The 27,926-nt window shown below is 35.1% G+C and overlaps 1 protein-coding gene across 3 annotated transcripts in view; it reads right to left on the reverse strand.

Annotated features, from left to right (window-relative positions):
* gnal (guanine nucleotide binding protein (G protein), alpha activating activity polypeptide, olfactory type) overlaps positions 1-27,926 on the reverse strand; it is a 331,272-nt gene that overhangs the window by 194,632 nt on the left and 108,714 nt on the right. Inside the window, exons 1-4 of one of the 3 annotated variants that reach the window (XM_039754754.1) lie at positions 4,761-6,084; positions 4,372-4,444; positions 3,188-3,242; positions 2,894-3,013 (exon numbers count right to left, since the gene is read on the reverse strand). In XM_039754754.1, the coding sequence (XP_039610688.1) occupies positions 2,894-3,013; positions 3,188-3,242; positions 4,372-4,444; positions 4,761-4,899 (387 nt within the window). In that variant the 5' untranslated portion in view covers positions 4,900-6,084. Of the gene's footprint in view, positions 1-2,893; positions 3,014-3,187; positions 3,243-4,371; positions 4,445-4,760; positions 6,085-27,926 lie in introns of those variants that run through there. The other 2 variants (XM_039754752.1, XM_039754755.1) reach the window with 2 other exon arrangements.

Here is a 27,926-nt window from a genome sequence, read left to right on the forward strand (position 1 = left end):
AAAAAAGCAATGCACTCAAACTAGCAGTCAACACAACTCCATAAATTAATAAAGAAGGAAATTAGATTTTAAAACTTTCTAAGGACCAATAATCAGTGAAAATAACAAAGTCTCAATGAATACAGCAATGTATACTGTGCGTTAAATACTAATATTAATCTAGTTAATTAATACATTTGTCGTATGAAGGTCTAAAGATATTGCAACAATCACCCCTCCATCAGTATATTTTCAAAGTTAGCTTCTTCTGGTCAGATTCAAGTGTATCAGAAGCTATTCATAAAGAAGTCGGTGCAATAAATGAACACATCCTGGATCAGATAGGTATTCCCCATGGATGACTTTATCTTACATCAACTGAACAAATAATTATGGTTATCAAAAACAGACAGTCAACCTAGCAGAAATTCAGAGGACATTTAAACTGCATAGAAAGCAACTTAGCTGGTAATCAAACTAAATTCCAAGCACTTTAGCCACATCATCACAATGATCCACAATGGTATCAGTGCTCAAATCCATGATTTACTAAACTATATTAAATAAACTATGTTAATAAACTATATACATTTTAAGCAGACTTCACACAGAGAATTTACTATATAAGAGTATACAGTAATCAAAAAGGATCTAGAAGAATCAAAATCTGAAGATCTCAATATCTGATTTCACACTGTACATAAGGTTTTTATATGAGTGCATTTATTTGAAGCTTTAAAGAAAAATTTCTAGAACCCTAAACCACATGCTTCCCCTTGTTGAAGCAGCACTGTGGTGTACTTGAGAGTCAGATTGGAAGCATTCAGACTGCTGTATGTCTTGTAAAGAATAAGTAAAATTGTGTATCAAAACTCACACATTTTCCTTTGCAAAAAAGTTAAACAATGATTAACAGTCAATTAAATTTCAGATGTCTTGATTTCTGGTACAACTCCTAAAAGCTCTTTGCGGTGCTGCTATGAGGACAAGTAGGAGGACCAGGCCAGCACAGTCCATGTTTGACCCACTGTATGTATTAAGTGCTCACACTGAAACACGGTAGTATGTATTATGGCATTATAGGCTGAGATCTTCGGAACAACCAAAAACTGCCAAGTGTAATTCTGCACTTAATGAGATGGCACACTATTAAATTATGAGGACTTATTTAATGGTTCCTTATCTATGTATGTGTATATGTATGAATGTATTTTTGTGTGGGTGTTTTAAAGTGTAAAAAAGACAAAACTTGCAAAAGCTAATCAGCTGGTTGTGTGCTACTAAAGAGTTTCACAGCAACCCAAAGTAAGCATAAAATATCAGAAAAACCACAATCTCTTAAAGCTATGGCTGGACTGACAGGAAGTGAAGCATATATTTGTAGTCAAAGGCTTACACAGATGCCTAAAAAGTGAACAGCATCCAGACTACTGTCTGATAACATTAGAATACAAACAAAAGAGGTGTGTTTAGCCTTTCTGCTTAATCACAAATACTTTAAATCTATATCAATGCACACAGATGTACTATGTAAATTGATTTAACTTATAACTAGGCTGAAAACAATGCAACACACTTAAAAGAAAATTGTATCTTAAAACACTGCAACTTTACTGGCGTCATGCTATCCTTGAAAGTCAGCTAAAATACTTATATATATATAAAAAAAAAAAAAAAACAGCACATATTCAACTAAATACCAATGAGGTGATAAAACGTTGGCCCAAACACGTAGATTTGCAATAATTTCAACTTTTAGGCCAGACACCAGTTTTTTTTTTTTTTACAAAATTCATGATTCTCCTTGGGCTCTTCTGGGTTACATGTTTTTGTTTAACCAAGCTCCAACTGATAGTCACCTTCATCAAAAAATAAACTTCACCATCAACATTTCAATAATAACAATAATAATAATGTTACCAATTTTGTCTTGTTTTTAATGCAGTTTAAATGTGAGAAAGTCAACTGTGTGTGTTGTTTTCGAGTTTATAAAGATTTCCACGCTCATCAAAAATTATTAAAAGGCCTGATGTCACATGTGCAAGTATACTTTATACTTTGACAGCTGTAAAGATACACTCTGCAAAAAAACTTTTCCCTTTTTTTAAAACATGCAATAACCCTTATGGGAAAAAAATTAAGAACAACTCAACCAAATTATGAAATTGCTGAAGTTTTTCTTATGATAATATTTAAAAATAATCTTAGTTCAACGCCTTACATAACATAAAATGTAATACATTCAACATAGTAAAAACAGCAAGGTAAAATTATATATACGGTTGTATATGAGTGCAACTGTGGAATTACAAATATATAAAAAAAATCACCTTACTATTCATTGAAATACAGAAGCTTAAACAAGAATGAATAATCTCATTTAGGTGCACACCCGATTAAAAAGTCAACGAAACTTTATAAGGATTATTATTTTAAAGAGAACTCCAAACAAGGCAAAAAACCAACAGTTACTTTTTATCTTCAATCTACTTTAAAGGTAATAGCTACTGACAAAAGCATGGCCTCTGAAAGCTCTTTTGATCACTGTAAGCAAGTTAACTGGTACATCAGCATTTCTTTTCACCATATTGCAAAAAACAAACAAGTCTACTGATGCAAACGATGCCTTTAAAATTTTGCATTACAATATTTTTAAAATTTGAAAGCAACACAGTGAAAATAGATCTTTCTAAATACTGCCCCTGCACTCACACCTTATCCACAAAATTAAGATGACCAACACAATATAAAAATAACACTCTCCCTATACACTTGGTTACCAGAAACAGAAGCCACTTCCTATACCCATAGCAACACTTAGACAATAAAAATAAAGAATGATTGATCTACAAAAGCAAACAGCAGAGCAAAAACACAAAAAACACATGTTAAATAAATATTCCAAGGGTCTTACCTGCGTATAATCAAAGTCTGACAACGGTGATATACTTTTGATGTAGTCCACTCGGAACTGGTTCTCTGGGTTGGCTAATGGAACTGGGGGTATTAAAGTGCTCATCGCAGATACTATAGTCTACAAAGTGAACATAAGCAAAAACACAAGCATTAAACTGGATAAATAACAAGATAATCCTGTCTGATCATCAAAATAGGATTGCTATGGCAAATCTTATAGAAAGCTATAACTGACATTCCCAAACCCCTTGAAACATCATGAATTCAAAGATTTTAGAAGTAATGTACTTACCACTATGGCATCCTTCACATTTTTTCTAATGTCCAAAATTTTCTGCTTCTTTTCCCTGTGTAAAAGAAGAATGTGTAAAGTTTTTTTTTTTTTTCTTACATAATCAGCTTTCTCCAACAGGCAAACATACAATTGCCTAATGCAAAAAAGCAGGTATAGGAAAAAAACTAGATTTTTTCATATTTTTTTTTTAGCCTATGACTTTGCATACAACTAAGTGGATTCTCCTTTAATATCCTTTTAAATTAAAATGGACTTGTCTGTTACAATTTGCCTTGTGCCAAGAACCTGCAAGCTTACAGATAAAAATACAGTAGTTTGGACTTGGAAATGTCATAAATATAACATATAAGTACTGCAATTATTAAAATTTGATGGGGTAGTTTGATAAAAAAAAATGGCTCACCATGTCTAACTTGTGAAAGGAGTTGTGGAATAACTCAGTGACAATAATAAAAAAAACTGTTAACATGTATTCCAAGACATAAATGCAATAGTCTTATACAGTATATTTTATTATTAAAATATCCCATTAAGGTGAAATTGCATTTTAAATAAACATAAAAGTGAATATGAACTTGAAACTGCCATCTAACTTATGGGGAACCTATTCAGCGAACAGCAAAAGTGACTTGATAATGTGGAGCAACTGCCACCATAAAAAATAACTTTTAAAAAGTGACAGTGTTTTGAACAAAGCAGAAAAAAATCAAAAAGGGGAAAAAACAAAACACCAATAGTGATTACTAGCAACAGCAACAACAACACTCATTTGTGCTCTCCATTCAAAGTGGGGTGAGAAGTATGCTATATGTGAGGCAATAGGAGAGAAAAAGCTTCCACCTTCTGAGGGAAAGAATACTGACATTATTTCCCAGTATCTATTAATTAAAAAAAGATAAAAAGAACAGTATGTTTGGGGTTGCTGTAATAATCAGCAGAAATAGTCGCCATGTTGCTGCTACACTCAGGCCCTTAAAAGCGCTGCAGTAATAATAAACACAGGAAACGAAATAAAATAGAGACACGGGACTGGGCAGCTAATCGGTGGCTGTCACAATGACATAATTTTATAAAAACTTTCATGAGACGGAGCGATCAGAAAGACCACGAAACGGGTGTGGGGAGGGGTGGGGGTAGAGTGCATTTCATTTATTTGTTACAGATTATAAGGGTTCACTCACTCTGAATTAAATCCATTGACGTGCAAAATCTTCATCTGTTTAACAATAGTGCTTTTCCCAGACTCCCCGGCCCCTTTAAAATAAAAAAACAAACAAACAGAATGATGAATACATTTAAAAGAATCCACCAAAATTTACCAATTTACAGTTAGCCGGGATTTCGTTTCATTTCTTGCTACAGCAGTCTCTCTAATGCTGCTGAAGCCCGGCGATCGCTTCTAGGGCGCAGAAAGCTGTCATATCCAGAACCTTTTCAAAATGTGACATAATGAAATAAAAATGACAAGATAATTCTTTACCCCCACCAAAAGAATAATAATAATAATAAACCAAGTCAAACACACACACACACTTGCACTTCTTTCTTTCATTTTGCCTTACAATCTTACCTAATAAAAGAAGTCGATGTGTGGCTTTGTAAGCTTGTCTGTCTTTCTGCAACTGCTTTTCTATTTTTTTATTCGCCTCTCGTTGTGCCTTTTCGTCGATGCGTTGATCTTCAGTCTTGCTGTTACCTAAACAACCCATCCTTCAAATACGTCTTACTTCAGCAGAGGCTAAAAAAATTAAAATAAAGAAATCTGTCCCTCTCGTTTTCTAAATAAATACGTACAGAAAGAACGGGGAGGGGGGGAGGAAGCGGTGCGACGGATCGCCCCGTCGCTTCTGAAAAGACGTGTTATTATTATTTTATTAATATGCTGCTGATGATCAGTATTATTACTATGACCACTACGAGAGGAAGGCAAAAGGCAAGGCCGGTAAATATTGTATATTTTTGTAAATAAATAGCGTTATTCCAAAATCAACCCCCCCCCCATAAAAAAAAATCTTCGTAAGAAGTCTATAAATATAGAAAAAAGCGTGGAGACCAGGGCTTCTCCTGGAAACCAGCCTAATGCTCTCCTTTCCTCTCCTCCTCTCCTCACTCCCTCACTCCCTCTCTCACCCCAATCTGTATATTTCTATCTAAATTTCTATCTCTATTTCTGTCTCTTTACTCAGCACTGCCTCTTTCTGCAGAACCAGGAAGTCACCCTAACCGCGGAGGAGGGAGTTACAGATAGAGAAAGAGACACGGAGAGAGAAAGCGCGAGCGGCAATATAAGCCGACCAGCGGCGCTTTATTCCGGCACTGAGCAAAATGGTATTTATTATTTTTTATTTTGCCTGACAACACAGACGTGAAAACAAAGGCACGAGTGCGCGCACGTACGCAAGCACGCGCCTCTCGCAAGTGGAAATCAGCGCCACGCTAACTTTTTTTTTTTTTAATTTTTAAACTTCACAGATTTCTTTTAATCGATGTTACTGCATGAAGATCTTGCCTTCTCAATGCTACTAATTTCGTTTGCTTCTCTCCCCCTGAATCATCCCAACTGACGCTGCTGGCTTTGGTTTGCCTTTCCTTCGCTAGACTTTCCAAATCAATTCCAAGCCCAAACAAGGAAGAAATCTAATCCAGGCCCCTGACCTCATGAACCTTCCCAATGCAGTACGAATGGGCATTCTCTACTTTGTCATGAGCCTGCAAACAGTATTTCACTAGCAAGTTAACCTTAAGAATGAGGGTGTGTGAACAACTCTGAGGCTTGCGTCATGCTATACCACGCACTTTGACATAAACTGCTTCACCTGGATTTTCTCAGTGCTAGCGCGTCCTGGGACACAACACTGGCCATGCTTCGTTTCACTTTTAAACTGTAATTTACATCCAGCTAGACCTTGTCATTAACGCCTGGCAACGGTGTCCTTTGTGTGAAGTTTATATATTTTTCACTGTTTGTAGTAGGGTTTCCTCAGGGAACAATCAAAAGACTTGATAAGAAGTGACTATACTTTGGGCTCAATGCATACTTGTAGTAGGAGTATGACCTGTGATGGACTGATACTCCATCCAGGGCTACACTTCTTTCTGTTGCTTGCAACATGGACTTAGCTACCCAGACCCAGAATTAGATGTCTGGTTTTAGAATCTATGATAGAATAATCTGTATGCATTCAAATTCCTGGCAGGGGTCAGTTTTAGGGGTTGTATGCATGTTTCCCCTATGATCACATTACTTTGCCCTGGGAGCTCTAATTTTCTTATACAGTGAGGCACTTTGCTTAATTAGACACAACAACCCATTGTGCTGCACACTTTTTGACCAGGTTTATTATTTGTCAGGCTGAAGCCAAAACTGCATTGTGATGCACTTGTATATGAAACATCGATGTATCCATCTTTTATCCTGCTTATGCAATTCAAATGTGCTGGGTACACTCTAGAAACCATCCCTGAACAGGAAACTAGTCAATTACAGGGAACACTCGCAAGCATAACCACATGCACTCTCTATGAGGAAATTTATAGTTAACAAATTAACCTAACCTAAACACCTCTTGGAGGAGGAGTTGTGCCCAGAAGAAAACCCCCACAGACTCAGGGACGAAACACGTCAACCACAGAACACCTAATCCTGGAATGAAAGAAAGCAAACAAACACTTTGGCTGTAAGGCACTAGATCTACCTATTTCATCATTACATATTGAGAATAAAGCAATTCTCTATTTTCCGATTGCAGGTATGATTAGAAATGGCTAGTTATAGAACTTAACCTTTATAAGTCTCCTCTTTATAAACTGTATCATAATTGCCTTAAACATATCAGTAAACAGCATGTATGTCAAACTACTGTACTTTTTTTTTTTAATCACAGTGTCCATCACCACATTTTTAACTTTCAACTTATATATTCTGTTAGATGATGAAGTACAAGATGTGCCAAATGGCATGTTAATATATATTATTTTGCTTTAATTCATCCTGTTTCTTACAAAAAACAGAAATATTTTTAAATGAGGGTTGCACCTTGGCTCGGTAGGTAGTGCTGCTGCCTTACAAACTTACAATCATACATTAAAATCCCACACGGTCTTGCTGCCCACATGAAGCTTGTGTATCATCCATGTGTCTGAATAAGTTTACCTCACATATCCACAAAAATCCAATAATTTAATCTGGCAGTGATGTTTATTGATTAAGACACTGTACTTTCAACAACAAGAATGTTTGTTCAGTTCCCATAAATTCCCAATTCACACTGTGACCCTGAGCAAGTTGGTTAACTTGCCTGTATTACAAAAATGTATGCAAAGATTTGTAATTTTCTCAAATCTTTTAAAGCTTTGGATAAAGACACTAACCAAATAAATAATAACTAAAGGAAGGTTCTCCAAAATCTCAAGCACAATTACAGTAAGACACATTCAATAAACCGAGATAGCCATGGGCAGGACCTACAATCAGAGTGACTTGGCTGTGCACCTTGGGGTCCTGCTATGCAAGAAAAAAATGTGTAATAACAGGAAAAGTCCAAGTTTTCTCCAACAGGCACTCACAGTAACCTGCTTCAAGCACACACTCCAATAGCCCTACTTTGATCTTCATGATTATAAACCTATCCTATCACACCTAAGTAATTCTTTTAAAGAAGCAGAGCGGGTGTCTCATGTGTCATTTTTATGTGTTTGTATAACATTTAATATTTACAGTACCACAAAAGAAAAAGAAACTCCAAATAGATGGTCATTCAAAACAAGAACCCAGTGGTACAACAAAAATTAAAAAATAAATGAAAATGACACAGAAACTAAAGACATTGTTTTGGTGAAAATTATACTGGTCATTTTAAAAAAGTAAACCTAAATTTTGATTTGAACAAGCCAGTTGAGACTAATGTGACCAATGTGATATGTTAGAAAAGGGCTGATACTGCTACTTCTAGCAGCAATGTGTGGTCCCACACTGCAGTGTTCTATAAGACTGACATAGATGTAAGCAGTGTTGAGGACAACAAGGCCACTGTAGGAAATTAGATGCTCCAAACAATGCCAAACCAGAATAAATGGTCTTTCATTTTATTTGGTGCAAATATGCAAGCCCGGATTACTCAGTTACACATTACCTTTTTGTCACAAAAAGGCATAGACCTTTAAAAAGTTTTGAATTGATGTTCATTAACTGCGCTATTAGAAGAAGCAATTTCCCACAGACAAGATGTTGCACTCATCAATTTGTTTGTTGCATTGATTGTAATGTACTAATGAACTAAAAACAAAGGTTATGTTGACCCAATGTAAAGTTTGGGATTTTTTTCTACTTGTGCCTGATTTCTTATTGACATATGCAATGTTCACAATGTGCAAGTATATGAGTTAACCTAATGGTGCAGTGAAGTGAGGTTTGGAGAGGGGGGCTTTTTGAGCTTCTATACACAGAGGCTCATAAGGGTCTTACCTGGGCCTTGGAGAGAGCCATTTCTCACTAACCATGTATATACTGTTATTCACTATAGCGGTGGTGACAGCAGCTTGCTATCAGTTGGCTTTTCTTTTTCCTTCTTCCTTTTTTTTTTATTCTAGCTAACAAGACACTGCTCTGTTCCAGTGCTGTCAAGGCATAACCAACATGTCAACGTCTTCATGATAATGTGCTAAGAATAGCAAAAAACAAGTTTACTGTGATCTTAAACTGGTTAAATCTGTTGGACTAGAGTCAAAACATAAGTACAAAGTACAGTAATAGCACTTTTTTCATTCAATAAAAGTCGCATGTTATTCTAATAAAAAAAGTGCATCATTATTTTAAAAGGTCAGTGTGTGAAGCAGCAAAAAACAGATTCATTTTTTATTACACTCATACAAGAGATGCTTTTGCACAAGTGCCTTCGCATTTCACAATTTCTGTTTTCATTCCCTAAAGTATTCTTTAACAAAAAAATGCTGTCTTTAACAACTCTGCTTTGCTGATGTCACCACAGTAATTCCCAACAAGCTAAGTGATGAGATATTTCAAAAAATCAAAAAAGTGAAACATCACAGAGTTTTTCGTAGTGTATTTATTTCCATTCCGCATAAAAGGTTTTGGGTGGCATAGTGGAGCAGTGGTTAGCACTTCTGCTTTATAACTTTGAAGTCCGAAGTCTAAATTTTGGCATGGGCACTGCCTATATTGAGCATGCACATTCTGTTTGCATTTACATGGTGTTTATATTACTCCAGGGTATTCTAACTTTCCTTCTACATCCTAAAGATGTGTGTCTATGGGTAATTACTAATTCTAAAATGATTGTTGATGAGTGTGTATTATTAAGCATGCCCTGTAACGGACTGGTGCCCCATTCTGGCTGGATCATGCTCTCCACTGATGCAGATGAAATAAACTCCAACACCTGGGACGCTAACCTAGATTAAGTGTGCCTGATAAAGATGAACGGAAAGACTGAGAGTATTGATTGCAGTCATTTTATTTTGCAACAACTATATAATAAATGTTTAGCAGCTCTGCCTCCTGCTTAGATCATACTTTTATACCCCATTGCCTCTTATGCTTTCTTGTTGAGGATAGTTGTCTTTAGTCTTGCCATTGAGTGTCCGCTAAACATATTCTTTAATTTATACTAGTTCTGTTAACTTTTTGCTTCAATTTTTTCCTTGGTGCTTTTATGTACAATTGTAGTATTGTATCCATACTATTACTATTATATACTATTGTGCATCTTCAGACAGATGTGTAACCTTGCCCGGGAGCCAACCACAACCTAGATATTAAAGTAAAGTATGTGCAGTGCAGATACTTTTTCTCTGTAAAAATCAGTGGTACATGGGTAGCAGCAAGCTGTCACTACAGGTCTGGTCAAAGGAACAAGAGCATGAGAAAACACAAAATACTGCATTCTGATTATGCTACACTGTATTGCCTTTTATATAATAATTAACACTAATGTGCACAATTAAAATAAGTCTCTATAGTAATAAATGAACAGAGTACTATTCAAAAGATAAATGCCAAATCATGGATATGTATATTTAGCCAGATTTAGAATCCTATGCATTCAAAGTTGTGAATGGGAGACCTACTATCGACTTACAAAAGAACATCAAGTCAAATTACAAACTAATAGTTGTTTGGACAGCCCTCAAATATTGGGTAATGTTTGGTTAAAGATTTCTTATACAAATCAACTTAAGAATAATTTATTTTTCTTGTTTTGGGAAGAACAACAGAAAACCCTTAAGAGGCTGCAGTGTCTGGTTTTAAATAAAGCAAGGTGGCCTGTCACTCACAAGAATTAGCAGTTAAAAATGACCATGGCAAACATCATCCAAATCTATTTAATCACACAAACACACACACATCCCAATGTCTAAATGTAACAGGCTGCAGAAATCATAATATAATTATAAACAGTCTCAAGAACCTAGACACATTGCCAAGTAGGTACATCCACCTATCTAAATAAAACTAAGACCCAAATGCAAATAGATAACTTAAGACCAATTAGAATCACCTAATTTAACTTTAATAATATAATTTCAAAAACATGAATGAGGCAGAGTACAATATAATTAAGTCAAAAAAGGAACAGTGTCTAAAGAACTGTTCATCTTACCAGACTGGGGCGGTGTGGTTAGTAAACATGAAAGTATCAAACAAATGGTACAGATTTCAGGCCTATTTTAAGCAGCCATTTCTAGACCATGTTTAGAGTTATTCACTAAATTTTCTTTAACTTTATGGACTTAAATATAGCTTTGCTTTTCAGATCTGTAGCAGCTATCTTTATTTTAGTCAGTAAAGTCAATGATAAAGCAGAAACAGAAACCTCTGCCTAAAATTACTGTCAAGTAGAAAGCAATGCTTATACATAGATGGAGAGATTCACAAAGGACATATGGACAACTCTATCATGGTCCAACAAGTCTGCATCTCTGAACAGCAAAATGTTATTTTTCAGTTTAGTCTGCATACACTTGTTCATTTGTCCCATAAACTTAAACTTAATAATGTGTTAATAGGGATCTCTTCACATTTCATTTTGAATTAAGTACTGAAAATTTAACAGGTTCAGGCACATATTTGGTAACAATGTTAGATCATAAACATGGATGAACCAAGCTGGGTGCCTAGTTACAAGTGACGGGGAATCAGATCCCTGTGCACACAACAGGCAAATAGTTATAATCCCTGAAGACTAAAAAAGAAAAGACTCGGTGGGATGGTAATATGCTTACTAGTGTTTCGAGAACTGGAGGTGTTATTCTGTAGGAAACAGTTGAATGTATTTGAGAATATGAGGCAAATCTATGCACAGTCATTTTTTTGCCCTCATTGTATATATTATTTTTCTATCCTCATGATGGTGACAGTCTTCTCCAAAAGTCTTTAGTACTGCAGTCTATTGCCCATCTGCTTCAGTCACAATAATTTAAAAATACTTTAAATTGACCTATTGTTTTACATCCAGCATACTTTTTCTGTTTCTAAACTGAAGTAGCAGTGTAGAAGAGTGTCATTTTGCAATCTTAACTGAAAATATGACAGCCATTTCTTCCCCAAGTATAGTGTGCAAAATATTATTACTGTTATACATTTAATATGCTTTTTTCATATTCTGTTATTATTTATTAACTTAGAGGGAATGATTTTAAATAATCTCTATCACAAACTAAGAAAACAAAAGTTTTATTACATAACAGCAAACTGATGTCAAATACAGCCTACTTACAGCAGGCACATTTAGACATTAAAGATATACCTAGGTTCAAACAGGAAAAATGTGTTGCACAGGTATCTTATTCCAATCATGGTAAAACAAAACTAGGGTAGACGGAAAAAAGTATTCACAAAGTAGTTCTATTTGTTGCTGCTTCTGAAGTAATCTGTGACTCAGAAGGTCCTATTATTTCAGTAATAAAAAAAACTGAATGGGATTATAGTAATTTTAGATAATATAGACATAATAATTAAATTATAAATACTTTATAGCTAATATTTATCATTTAGTCCTCAGTATGTATAATCGTAAATATTTACCTAGACATTTTAAATGTGTATTAAGCCCAGTTACATCACTTATCTATAGTCACTTAAGCCCAGTTAGGACACTCATCTTTAAATTTCCACCAAATTATCCAAAACTGCCTTAAAACTGCCTTAAATAATTTCTAAATTATACCATCAGTCAGAAAGAGGTTTCTCTACCCATATTCAAGACAATATATTTTCTCATTAGTGCTACACAGTTGCCAATAAATGATTACTTCTTAGTAATAATTTGGTACTCTCTTGTGAGATCTTCCATTTATGACACCATTTTTATTTCTGACCATGGCTCACTTATCTTGGAATCCAAAACATCAACCTCTCCAAATTACAACTAGCAATTTAAATTAACATTTTTATCTGATGAAAGACTTTTTTACATTTATTTCTACTCAAATTAAAACTAATTGAACTCTCTTAAAAACATTTTAAGCATAGGGAACAAATAATTTACTTTACATCTGAAAATGAACTGCTCACACAAAGGGCATTAATCATATAACACCAAAAAAAAAACACTGCTGAGTTCTGCAAAAAAAAAAAATAATAATTTTATGAACATGAAGAAAGGGACAATAGGATCAATAATTTCAGGTTCCTCAAATAAATAAGTTTGATATGGTGTTACAGAAAGCTGCATTACAGTCTGGTAGGAACATAGCAGCATGTCCAACTGCAACAGACCACAGAGAATAATGGCCTTAGCAAAGAATATTGTCAGAGTATCTGTCCCTTCTGTGGAATACAAGTTCTCCAAACGCAGTGTCCACAAGACCTACTACATTGTGCAGGACCCCCTCTCTCCTCTCACAAATTCTTTATTCTTTTACCATTTGGAAAAAGATACTATAGCATCAGACCTAGATCTACAAATGTGATAGCTTTTTCTTCCAGGCTTCCAGGCTCCTCCACGCAATATAGCCCCCTACCCTAATAACTTAAAACACAATCTCTCCCTCCAGTTTATGCACAATACATTTCACCTTCTCTTTCTTTTTTCTGCACTTTTCTGCTCCTCCTGCACTTACTTCACTCCCTTTTATTCTCATCCCTGCTCTCAGCTGGTGCCCTCTGATTGCTGCTCTGCTCTTGGCTGGCAATCACTGAAGCCGACACTTGCACACTCCGCGATAACACACACTACAGCTGGGTGAGCTGCCAGAAAAAGGATTAAACAATTAAAACCATTAGTGTCTCTATCACACTGCCACGGACCCCTCTCATCACATGAACACAGAGAAGTTAGCAACTTATTTAAGAAAAATAAGAATGTAAAAGAAATGATGCTCTATTAAAGATTTTCAAATAGACAGAAACACCATAACTCTAGACATCAACACTCTCTAAAATCTTGCTTACTGTTACAAGTGGAAATGCTGAAGGACCAGAGGCTACACAGCACAATGTAATTTATTAAACAAGAAAAAAAACAAGCTTTCTTTATATCAGTTCCATTAATGTTAAGTATGTTCACCAAAACAATAAAAAGCTTTTAGAATGCACAACCAAATGAAACATTTTCCTACTTAACATCAACGTTAAGATACTGGCAAAGTTTTCACAAACAGACTAAAGAAAATGCTTCCTTCTGTTATTTCATAAGAAAAAAAATTTCAAGCTATTATTATTAAATCTGACAAATACAATGTTATATACTGTATACTTCAGCAAAGCACAGATTTCCAAGGCCTTACTGTCTTTGTACACAGAAAAACAGACTTATGTGGGTTTATTTTCTCACTGCATTATGTAAATATGGGTTTGGGTCCATTATTTTTGCAAACATAGATTACACTAATACACTTTAGCCTAAAAACTTTAGCTTCTATAAATTATATACATTCTGATCTACTCTTTTTTAGAATGTGGCAACAAAACTGGTGTTCTTGACCACCATTTTTTTTCGTCATTGTTACTAAACGTCTAATCATCTATATGCACTGGCAATCAAAGATTCAGGTAAGTAAAAGCAATGGACGTGAACAAAAAGTATTACTTAATGCATATGACATGGCATTTTATATTACTGATCCATACTCATCACTTCCATCTCTGCTAAATGTAGTTGAGACGTTCTAAAGAATTTAGCCTTACACATCAGCAAATTATTTTACCAGTTTTCTTTAACTGTTACCTAGGAATCACAATTCTAAAACAATTTAAATACCTAGTTAAATTTAACCTTAGTGGATGGAATATGTTAAACAAGACCTTTTATCAACTGGGGAAATTCTGAAATAAATCTTCCCTTTATCATTTTCTTTGCAAACTAGTTTTCATGAATTACTACCAACTATGTGAAAACCCACTGCTTCAGTGCTTACTTAGAATACGGTACCAGTTCTCAAAATATTTGAAGTTGGGGATTTTACTGTAAACAATATTTTTTTAACCACAAAACAATAATTTATTTTCACCATATCTAAAAATAACACATCTATACATTATGGTATATATTTGGCAGGAAAACGTTACAGATTAGTATAATGATAACACTTTGCTACATGAAACCTATCCAACTTTCCTATGCTTCCCTCACTGTCTACTATAAAAATTACATCCAATGGGATATTACTGCCTAAAGTACAATTCATTGCAGTAAGTTGTACTACACAGCTAGCATGTCATGTTATCTTGACCACTGGAAAGATCCTAACACACTTCACATAAGAAAGGAGATCATTAGTGCACCAATTTCAAATGGAAGTGTTTATTAAACTTTCATGCAATCTTCAGGCTGCCCAACTAGCAAAGTATCTAAAGCAATTTGTATTGCATTTGCATTTCAATCGTTACATATTAATCAACTGACCTCCCTGCCGAAAAAAAATTAAAATACTATTTTTTTTTTACTTATCTTTCTCAGTGGTTTGTTCCAACTAAAGTCCGATTCATACTTTGCATGAACACAGACTTTAACTGCTCTGCTCACATTCAATTGCATCATGTTATTTACTTATCCTGTTAGGTTTGTATTTTATTAGCAAATTTCTTTTATAAAATGCTTTTAATGTACTTTTTTAGGGATTTCTCATAAATGTAAGAAGTGACAGAGCGTTGGCTACATTAAGCACTATTGTCCTGAAGAGTGCAGATGTATGGTGTGTCAGTCTTCACAGAATGTGCATTATTCATTTGTTGTTGATAGGTGTGCAGCCCGTTACCACAGTTTCTATAGATGACTGGCGAACGTTATTATGAAGCAAGTATGCATAACTTAAGCTTTAACCTTTTAGACCTGGATTTACCCTTGTCTGGTACTTATACCCAATAGCCAAGGCTAATTATCCAGGTGAGGATAAATCACCACTGACACTAACCTTCCCTGTCCAGTATTTGTCTTTTCAACGTTTAGACACAGGAAGGATAACAAACTAGTTTGATGTAACAGTAAAAAACTTAAAGAGATTTCAGGCACTGATGTATTTTTTGTGGAAGATGTTGCTGACCCTGAGAAAGACTGCTCTGTTATACAGTTAGATGAGCTTTCTATGTATCGTACAGACCAAACTGCCAGTGATTACCTGCTTAGAGAGTTTTCAGGAGTTTTTCTGACAGCTGCTTACATTGTACCAAAGGCCAACATAAGAACATAAGAAATTAGACAAACGAGAAGAGACCATTTAGTCCATGAAGCTAATAGCCAAACTACCCAGTATCTCATCCAGATTTTTATTAAAGGTTGATGGTTTCTGCTTCAGCTACATTTGCTTCAGTAGTACATCTGCTTCAGTAGTTTGTTCTAGAGTTCCTCAACTTGCGTAAATAAGTGAATCCTGGCTTCAGTTTTAAAAGTACATCCCCTTGATTTCCACCTATGTCGTTGAGTAGGTAAGTCACCCTTAAGCTGAAAGAATGTTCATGGATCTACTTTAACAATGTCTTTGAGGATTTTATATACCTGGATTAGATCCCCACGGCACCACTTCTGCTCAAAACTAAACAGCAGGACATGTTCTTAAATCCTGGGATGCACTTGGTTGCATCCTCTGCCAGCTTCAAGTGCAGCTATATCTTTCTTGGTGACCAGAAGTGCATTATATAGTTTCAGCATAATGACCCTTGACTTATATCAACAGTTTCTATGATATAACCTAACATTTTACAGTATTTGCCTTTTTAACTGCTTATATGCATTGCTTAGTTGAAGAAAATGTTGCATTAATTTATACCCCTAAATCCTTTTCAGAGGTTGCTTCCTGTATGACAGCATCTCTGATCTTGTGTTTGTAATTGATATTCCTTTTACCTACATGTAGCACTTTGCCATTTTCTACATTAAACTGTATTTTTAAAGACTTTGCCCTGTTCTGAAAGTTGTCAAGGTCATTTTGAATTATTTTTTGTTGCCTCTGCATTGTCTGCAATCCCTCTAATTTTAGTGTCAAATAGCTAATTTGACAAGTTTACTAACAATACAAAAAATCAATGTAATTAATATAAATCAGACAAAGTAATGGTCCAAGGACAGACCTTTGAGGGACTGCACTAATATTATCTGTACTCTTTGCCTCCTGCCAGTTTAGTAGGTTTCCTCTGATGCCTACAGATTTTAGTTTCAGAAATAAATGAGAACACCAGCCATCCCAAGCTACAGAACGTCATTACTAACTATGAATGAGGACATCTTATGGAATTACTTATTGTGGCTAGGAGCTCCAACAAAGGAAACGTAAGATACACTGCAGATATCAGCAGTACATTGCACTCTGCACACCTGCAGGGCCATGTGTGATACAGAGGGGGATTTCCATCAATGTAGCAACAAAGGGCCGGCTGGGTAGGATTGCAGCATAGGGTGTAAAAAGAATTAATTTTTTCCATTGAGTGTAATTCCATGTCAAATTAACCAATGGCTCACACACTTTGGATTAAAAAAAATTCTGGAAAAGTTACTGGGTGTACCCAAGTTAGTAAGGAGACACCCTGTGAAATGTTTTTGAAGTAAGATCAATACAATTTTATCCGGCCTCATTTTTTCATAAAATTTCACAAGTCCATAAACCACTGAGCAGGATCAGACTTTGCACACTGGTACAATAATTGGTATAGTATGTGACCAAATTAAAACATTTGGTCCCGATGACCCTGCATGGTCAAAGCAGTCCCTTGAAATTGACTAAAATTGAATTTGAGTTTTTGGCTTAGCTATGTTTACGCCTCAGAAACACATATTTGTAACCAACACAGACTTTTGATTTTTTTTCCTTATTCATATAACTAATATAGGCTTTCTGAAAAAGTATTAAACAGTAAAGTAACTGTATCAAGTTTTGAATAGCAGACCTCTCAAATCCAAAAACTCATTTTGGATTTAATTTTAAGAGCATCCTAATAGCATGTGGGAGTGTGCACATAATTCTTAAAATATTTTTCTAATTTATTCTACATTGTCCCTTCTTTTTCAAAACACAAACCTTACTTTTCTTATGCAAATCTCTCGTGTTTATTTTCCTTCCTAAACATAGGCTGCATGTGCCATGTGTCAATAATGGTAATAACTGAGTTTTCAATCAGTAAGTTATCAAAAATACAAAAGTTTTTTCATATCAAATGATGATATCCTATCTCATGCTGCTAAACAAAGAATGAGAATTTCCATGGCCAAAAGAGTTCCTGGTACTCGAGAATACCAATGTTACATCCCTACAGAAGATGCCAAATTCAAAGTCAGCTGGGTGTCTAGTGAAGCCGCCGCTGAGATCCTGCCCTCCCATGATCACACTCCTGATGGATCAGATGTGTCCCTCATATTAGAACAGTGTCTTATTGCAGGCTATGTTGGGTGAATGTATGGTGAAATACGTTGGATTGGTGTGATTTGGGACGTGAAGTGGAATAAAAAAGCATGATATGTTTTAAGCATTCAAGCAATCCTGCACAGTCTCTCATTTGTCCACCTATAGACAATGTTTTTTCGGTACCATTATAGTGTATCATTATTTTGCTTAATGCACCTAAAACTGTCTGTAGGTGGTAGTACCATCTTGATCTCAAAGACAAAGATGTCCTATACTCTGCACTTCTACTAAACCAGAAATAAAATGGGTCACATTCCTGCTGCTGCAGTACCAAGATGTTAACATTTCATTATAACTAGTGTTGTGTTTAATGATAAATGAAGCAGTTGTTGTTCATGTTTTGTGCTTACTGTGCCTTTGGTGATTTGTTTTGTCTATTAATCTCATACCAAGTTAGTGATGAAGAACCTGATGAATATCATTACTGACACGTGGTGAATTTAACCCATGTTTAGAATTGAAAATAAAAAGGAAAGATTCACATAAGAAAAGTAAGCCAAGTGGTGTCATGTGGTGTCAACATTTTGATTTTGCTACCTACAAAGGTACCAGTATGCAAATTCTGAGCCTGCTGATGGTTTAATTCTTGAGATATGGTCTTGTGAAATTGCTGAAAAAAATAAAGCCATGTCAAATTTAACAACCCTCTCTCCTCACAAAATTGACGATATCTTGGAAAGTATTGATCTTACATCAAGATAAATTTAGAGGGTGTCCCCTGGATAACATAGGTACAACTGGTATTTTTTTCAGAATTTTATGAGACCAAACTGCATGGAATTTCTGGAAAATCTGTTTGATTTGACATGGAATGACTCTTGATTGACCTTTTCTCTCCAATAACTGAAAAATAAAAACTTGCTAAAATCAATACTAAAAATAAAACTTCAAACATTATTATATTATTGTCACATGAATTACTAAATACCAACATAATTTAGGGTGTTTTCATTTACACCATCTTTTTTTATAGTAATACACTATTCATACCAAGTTTGTCAGAAGAAAAACCTTGTCAGGTGTGTGACATTTGTTGTATTTTAAGGTGACATAGAATGGTTAAAAAAAGTTAATGATTAGTAGTACTTAATGGACAAATTAAAATAATTAAAATATCAAAAGAATACACACTCGATTTTTTAATTTTCTTCATTTTTGGATTTGTCCCAACTTTAAGACCACCTTTGTGAAATCAAACTCATTAATTTAAAATTATTTCATAGTTCCAATAAAACAGCCTTTGTTCTGTTGTTTTCAAGGTACCTCACATAAATTCAGACTATGCTATTGCGTATGCCCTTGTATGAAAGCAGAATTAATCATTGAATTGGAATGACTATAACTGCAGAATTTACTCTGAACTGAAGAAGGCATCCCATTCATTCCATACCATTTAAGTACAGTATATTACTCATGCTTCAAAACATTACATGATGAGCTACATAAATGTCTGGCTAATGTTGAAGTTTTAAAAGACTATTTCAATAAATTTTATTTTGGAAAGATGTTTATATGGATGAGTGGATGTATGTAAGGTTGATGCCCTGTGCACAATAAGATCATGTCTTAAGTCCAGTGTAGTCAGGATAATCAAGGACTCAAAGACATGCTCAAATTGATTTTTGGACAAACAACTGCAGCCATGTTCTTAATATCATTCTAGGGATAAATGCAAAAACTCCATTCTTTTACCACAACTGAGTATGGTACTGTATTAAATAATCTCGCCACTCGTTTATTAACCACGTCATTGTATTCTCAAGGCATGCACGAATCATGTATTTTTGTTTCTTAACTAGACCAATATTTGCCCGAAAGTGGCAATAATGAAAGCCTTTTTTCTTTCTTCAAAGCAGGATTTTCCCACCTTATTAACTTAAACTATGTAGGATGTTAAAACAATAGGTTAAATACCCACAATACCATGCCGAAATTACAGACCTAACCCTGATTAAAGACTACTAGCGCTTACTATATTGCCTTCATCTTGGACAATCTAATCAAATTTTCAAACTCCTGTTTCCTATTTATAAGCACAGACAGATGTATGAAGCTGACTTGAGGATGCAGGGGGAATCATTGAAAGACTGTTTTGAATTTGTATATCAAGACATTAGAGAGTACTTGAGGAATCTGGAGAAGTGTTTAATGGTTGTCATTATGTTCATCAAAAATGTGTAAAAGAAAAAATAAGCTGTTCATTTCCTCTTAAAAAACTGTGGATTACCAAACACATACCATATATCACTTATTGATAACTTACACACATTCTAGGATGGTAATATGGAAACAAACAAGAAGTGCTGATGAAAGCAATTAAAGTAACTAACAGCTGTGATAAAGACAGTAGTAGAATGTGTCAGGTCATACTGATGCTTAAGGATTACAAACTAATCTTTGCTATAATTAACAATGACACCACAGAGTTTCTGAAAAGGAATTTGGGCTGTTTTAGCATTGGTTTATAGCTTCCTCTTGCATTTCTGACTATATTGCCAGAAAGTACAGCCTGACAATTGCAAAAATTAGATACTGAATATGAGGAGAAACAGGTAGAATATGCTAAATATGAGGAAGAGCAGCAGTTTAATGTGTAAAAAAATAAGAACACAGAAATGCAAAATAAAGAAGAATATTGCTCCTTGCTAAGTTTGCTAATATAGGGGCATGCAGAGAAAATTAATTTAGCCACTATTTTTATGTTAAATATATGAACATTTTATGGTTATTCCATACTGTATGTATGTATGTATAAACATAATGAAAATCTTAATGTAATTATCAGGCTTTTGTGTAGATTATTTTGTGTGACTAATGAAAATTGTCTCATGCAGGCAGCACCATGGCTACAAGTGTTTTTCAGTCTAGGTCAGATCCAACAACAACTGCCTTGCTCACCCCATACCAAAGAAAACTTCTTTCAATCAATTAAATGTTTGGGCTTTTGGCCACATGTTCTCAACTTGCAGCAGGCTCAGCACACTACAACACTGTTATTTATTTAATTTATCCCTAGTTTAAATATGTATTTTAAATGACTGCCTGTTAATTCCACAAACCTGTGATATGTATTCTAATTTTCTGCAAAGTGACTTAAATCATTTAGTTCAAGTCAGCGGTAAAATCCAGATCACACACTCATTGATTATTTCTTTTACTTCATTGAATAAGTACAAGCTTTAATATATTCCAACACCAACACAAAAATAGCCACCCCTACCATTCCAAATGCATTAATGCTGCCAAACACACAGAAAGGAGAATCGCACAAAGCCATTCCTTATAAAACATGCCTTTTTCTGCTAAATGATAGCTAGCTGTCTTTGGTGACCTTAACAAACATGTTGGAGCAAGCAACTCAAAAATGTGTATTATTTATGAGCGGCTGAGAGCTACACAACTACTGCAGTTACATAGCAGCAGTTACTGACATGTTCAGTGTTACGTTTACCATTCTTGTTTGTTGCTCATATGTTACATGCCACTTTGATCAATGTATGTTACGCACATATCTTCAAGTTTTATGCCTCTTGCATTAAAGGTCCACCATATAGATGTTTTAAGGAAACTTTTAAACAAAATGTGACAGTTTCAACATACTCCAGCTCCAGGATAATCTTTACACAATTTTTGTAAGATTTTCTAATTGTGTTGTTGGATAAAAATGAACAAAAAAACTCCATAGGTATATAAGATTCAAAAATAAAAACATCTCAATGCTCCAGTAGCCAGCAATATGAATACACCTACCTGTATTGCTATACCCTTACGAATTACAATTTTTGGGTCATATATGATAAGTCACTAAGAGAATGTACATGTTTTACCTGATTCAAAAAGATAAAAATTATCCTGGCACCAAACAAAACAAAATGTGCTGTCTTAATGTTTATCAATCTATAGCAATCACTCCTGAAACAAATTGCTTAAAGAGGCTGGTGCTAGGACCCAGCTCACCACTTATGTCAACACAGGAAGCCTTATCTTTTGCTTTTCATACATTGCAGCATTTCACCATAATACAATTATTATGGCACAGTACAATTTATATATCATGCCGCAGCATTTAAACCTCGTTATTCCATTTACATTGATTACCAAAATCTTAAGCTTATGACTTAAAATGCTACCATCTGCAATTAGATTTTGGACTTCCTATATAGCAGACAAAAGCCTGTGTGGATTAGTAGCATCATTTCCTCCACAAAGAACCTCAACACAGGCACCCCACAGAGCAGTGTGCTAAGCCTTCTGTTATACTCTCTAAACTTTCGACACATTGGACAAAAACAGCTCTTTTGACATTTTGGCCAGAAACAGAACTCCATCTTTAAACTAGCTGATGATACCATCATCACCAGCAATGAAAAGACAGGTAATCTGTAACATGCCTTCTGACACAGAAGTCCCAGGGTAAAAAAGCTCTCCCTGAATTTTAAGAAAACCAAAGTGCTGATCATAAATTTCATGAAGCAAAATAGGTATATCCTATTCTCTTCAGCGTCGGTAGAGATGATGTAGAAAGAAGCAATAGCTTCAAATTTCCAGGTACCACCAAGTAGACCTACCAATTAATTTATTTCCTCAGGTGTCTAAGGAAAGTCCAGATGGCTACATGTATGCACAAAAACTTCGACTGATGCACAGCTGGTTTTCATACACTCTTGCTGCATTTAATGGACATTCCTATTGATTTAACCCACACCTGTGCTTTTTATGTATTTACTTTGTTATAGTATATACCGTTGCTTGTTATATTTACTGTTTGATCTTGTATTCATTGTCTTACAGTACTACCGACACTAACCTACACAAGACCAGCAAGTAAGAATCAAGTTGTATCGTCTACACATAATAATAAACTTGAAGACTGTCTGTGACTAGTCAATAATTTCACATTGTAAAATGAAAATGATAATCCTCTTAATATGAAGTGGGCTGTTTGTCTTATTGTATTTCACAAATTGTTATATGATAATCAGAAATAATGTGTACTTTATGTGTGGTGCTTTTTAGGACTAGAATGATCATACATGTTCTCTAAGTGACAGCACAATAGTTTTAAACAGCATCTCTCAGACCAGTTAAAATTCAACTCTGCCCAAAGGCCCATGACTACACTTGTTATTGTGCTGGCCAGTCCTTCAACTGACAGGTGCTGGTAGACCCTTTCAGTTTGTTATGCCACTACCTTGCTGTTCCCTGCTAGGCAGGGATCCTTCACAAAACACACTGCATTGAGTCTATAGATATAGCAAGGGGAAAAAGACAAGCCCAGATTGAGACTAAACTCACTATACTGTACCTGTAAAATATTCCTACAGCCAACATCACTGTCAAGCATCACGTCAATTTAGTATTCTTACCTTGCCTGATTTTGATAGCATTTTGGCAAACTAGAAAGTTAGAAACTATGATGATAGCTTGTGAGGGAGTCTTATGAGGTGTCTATCTTGGTATTTTTTGTTATGTAATCTTACATGCTCAAGACAAACTAATTCAGCAACTGCAGTAGGGCTAGGTGATTTTTTCATTATTATTATTTTTTTACCAAATGGTACAGCTAAACATTCAAGAAAACACTTTATTTTAATCAACTGGTCACATGTGTACAGTCAAAACATACTGTGACAATTTGCCCAAACATCTCCACAAACCTGGTTGCCTCAAGAGTCGAGTCTTGACAAAATAGGGCTGCTCACAGCACCATGGATTGGGCCTTGAGGGGCAGCAACCCCTGAAGCTAAAAGTCCAAGTCACTTTAAAAAAAAAAAATGGAAAGAGTAAGAATCTAAGTGATGGCATCTACCATTGTCATAGCAATGGGAAGGTTGTAAATGATTACTAATTGTGTTATTGTTTCCTTGAGTGTTTCTGTCTGTAGAAATAAACCTGCACAGGAAACTGTCAGTGTCCAGTAATGGACATTATAGTATTACTGTGAAGAAGATGAGCAGTGCTTCTCTTATGAATGCACTTGTTACAAACAACAGCTATAACATTAAGTCAGATGTCTAGAATTGGTTCTGATGAGAAAGACTAGAAACTGAATAAACTAAAGTAAAATGTAAAGTTTGCAAAAATATGATAGCAGTTAAAAGTGGCAGCACATTCAGTTTATTTGAGCAAAATGAAACTGATGCGTGAAAGTACAGGACAAAGTTAAAGCCTGTCCACAACCAGCAGCTCCCGAGGATTATTCGCTTTGCTTCAGCATGGACCTCACAAGATGCACTCCCTGTTATAGATCTCTTTAGACTGCATGATTACATTATGAGCAGAGCATGCCTTGTCTGAGGCCATGAAAGAAAACACCCAAGCTGTCCATCACGCTTCTTACCCTGCAATCGTGGCTAGGTTATGATGGGGAGAAGAGCAAGCAGTCAGAGGGCTATCACAGGACACTTGACTCCTCTACAAACAGCTCAAGACTAGAGAACATTACCTATAATAGAGAAAAGAAGCTATATGGTATTCTCTGCATGATAAACTGTTTAAAGAAAGAAAAGGAAAAAAAAGAAATGTCATCTGTGTTAAAGGTGTGTCTTAGGTATACGGAAGAGCAGTTAGGGCTGCAAAAAAAGGAAAATGTTTTAAACTACAGAAAAAGTAAGGAAAGTCCCTGTAAGTTACGTGAAAGGAATATGATGGCTACGGGGAGGAGGAATGAGGGCTGCAGCTGTAAACACAAATTAGAAGATGTTTTCTTGTTTTGCACCTTTTCTCATTGAAAATAAAAAAAATATGCAAGTTTTTATATTTCTAGGAAGGATACAGTTGTACTTTCAGTTTGCAAAATGAGGTCAACCTTCTAATTTAGTTTTTTTTTCAGTTGAAAATAATTTCTGTGTGAAAATATTTAAATAAATCATAAATTGTATATAAATAAAAAAAAATGAGGTTTTACTTTATCTTTGCCATATCGCCCTGCCCAAAACTGGAGTCATTAAGTGTAACATGCTTTCCAAATGGAAGTTGTACAAGTGTGACATCTGTCTAAGGCATATACACATAAGATTGCCATTTTATTTCTCACCTCCAACTTATTGCGCTACCATGTACCACAAGTCATTTAACCTGCCACTCCTCCATTAATAAAAAAAAATGTCGAAACAAATCTATTATATGCTGGTTTTGTAAGTCGTCTGTTAGCCAAATATATAACAAAATATAATAATAAATATAACAAGAATAAAAAAAAACAATACCCATCTACCTTTTAGTCACATCTTGTCCAATTCCAAGGCAAAGGCCAAAAAAGCAAGAAAAAAATAAATAATTCTGTTAATTAAACAAAATAAGGAGAATTCTTTTACTCAAATAGTAAACAACCTACCTTAGAACACCAGTGGAACTTAAAGAGAAGTGCATTTAAGATTAAAACCAGGAAGCACATCTTTACAAAATGAGTCATGGAAATCTGGATCAAACTACCAAGTCACGCAGTTAAAGTACATACATTGACAACTTATAAAAGGTATCTAAATAGGGTATTGGACAGGTTAGGTATTAGCAAACTAAATGAGCTTTATGGAGTGAATGGGCCCCTCTAGTCATTTAAACGTATGTTTTTAAAATATTTTCAAACTCATACAATCCAATTTAGGGATGTGGAGGGCTGGAAACTACCTAGATTTGTAACATAATAAGAAGAAATCAAACCGGGAAAATAAAAGTTGAACTTTTTAAATTACATCATTAATTTGTTAGTTTACTGTATCTATTTATGCGCATTGAATTTAGGAGCTTAAGGCTATGTAAAATCCTTTACATTACATTCATTCATAACAGAAAATGGTTCTCTGTTAAAAAAACCCAAAGGAATATAATTAGAGGGGCTATTTAAAGTGAGACAGTATAATTATAGAAACAGCAGATATCATCTGCTTTGCCTAGCCACATACATTTCCTACTGTGAACCCAAGTTCCACTTTGCCAGCAAAAACAACTTTAATTTTAAAAGCACCACACCACAACACTCTCACAGCCTTTTTTGTTAATCTCTGATACAACCATTTCTGTATCTTGTTATTTTGCTAATCATACTGTACATGTACAAGGTAGGAAAAAAAAGTCTTGCGTAGTATTTTAAAAATAGATATGAAAATTACACTTGTAATAATAATGTTGCTACAAGTAAATTGCAGTTTTTGCATTCAGTACACTTCAAACTTTCCAACAACTGTTGAAAAACAAAACATGATGCTCCATCTAGTGGAAGACAGCTGTTACTGATCTACTAGCCTCAGCCTTCAGAATACAAACATTGCTATTTTTGTTTTTTTGGTTAAAACTTATTCTCCAAATCTTATTTGGTGTCGTTCTGTCCAAAGCATGTATTCAATCACAAATCATCAAAACACAAATCTGACTACAGAAGAAGACCCCTATCTAAAGGCTACTAATTTAAATGCTTGAGAGCATTTACTTTACAAAATATCTCAATGTTTAAAACAGAAACTTTTTAACTGCATGTTACTGAGACAGGAGGGATGTTACTAACCATTTCTCTAAACTATTTTCTCTAGTACAGAAAGACAGGGATTATAAGCATACCCAGGTACAAAATCAACCACAGACAGGACACCAGTTGATCACAGGCCATACTCATACACACAACCATAAGAATCTACAGACAGAAATCAATCTTTCAGCATTTCTTTAAACTGTAGGAGAAATTTTAAATCAATATGAAGTTATCATGCAAAGCTCATGCTTAGAACATTTCCACAGAGAATGAAGCTGGAGCCCAAGTGCTGAAAGATGGCACTTCTACCTACTGCATTGCATTACTGTGTTGCTGTACGTAATGCACATCAAACACATGTCAGCAATTTATTATTGACTTGTTGAAAGGACAGGATATTTTCTCAAGTTAACATTGTGTGCATCCTTTTTTATCAGACTCTTTCCTGCTTCTCCTACTTAAACCTCTAATGGGCATCCAAAAGTACTCATAGTTTGACATTTTTTGTCTTGTGTTGATCTTGTTGTCTTGGGTTCCTCTTTGTTTTAGCTGATACTAGCGCATAATTTAGGCACTGCTCCACAACACAATATACATGCACAGGAAAAACTCTTACCAGTGGTGATAAATTTATACTAGTATTGTTTTTCTTATACTGTATATCTAATATCAGGTGCTTCTTTTGCCCACTTTGTATTGAATGTCACACCAACTAGTACTTCAGTAGCAAGTTGATACCAAATGTCTAAAAACATAACGGTACTAGCTTTTTTACAGTATTTGTAGTGCTGAGTGACAGTTGGCACTGTGCTTATATGTTTCTATGCATTCTGGAAACAAGTCCCGTGGACTCAGGAAGATAAAACAGAACTTTTTGGCCACAATGTGCAAAAGTATGTTTGGAGAAAAAATGGTGCCAAATTCCAGGAAAAGAACCTTTCCAGCTGTTAAGCATGGGAGTGGATCGATCATGCATTAGGGCTGTGTTGCAGCCATTGGCACAGGGAACATGTCACAGGTAGAGGGAAGAATGAATTCAAAAAGAGGATGGGTCCTACAACAAGATAATGATCCAAAAAACAACTCAAAAACTATAATGCAATACCTCAAAGGGCATAGGCTGAGGGTTTTGTCAAGGCCCTCACAGTCTCCTGACCTAAACATCATTGAAAATCTGTGAACAGATCTCTAGAGAGCACTGCATGCAAGTTGGCCCAAGAATCTTGTACAATTAGAAGCATTTTGCAGGGTCAAATGGATGAAAATACCCCGAGTAAGAACTGAAAGACTCTTAGCTGGCTACAAAAGCTTACAAGCTGTAATATTTGTCAAAGGTGGTGTTACTAAGTACTGACCATGTCAGGTGCCAAAACTTTTGCTTCAGGTTCTTTCGTTTTTTTGGAATTTTGTACCTGT

This window comes from Polypterus senegalus, chromosome 5 (genome assembly GCF_016835505.1).
Source record: "Polypterus senegalus isolate Bchr_013 chromosome 5, ASM1683550v1, whole genome shotgun sequence".
Classification (NCBI taxonomy): domain Eukaryota; kingdom Metazoa; phylum Chordata; class Cladistia; order Polypteriformes; family Polypteridae; genus Polypterus; species Polypterus senegalus.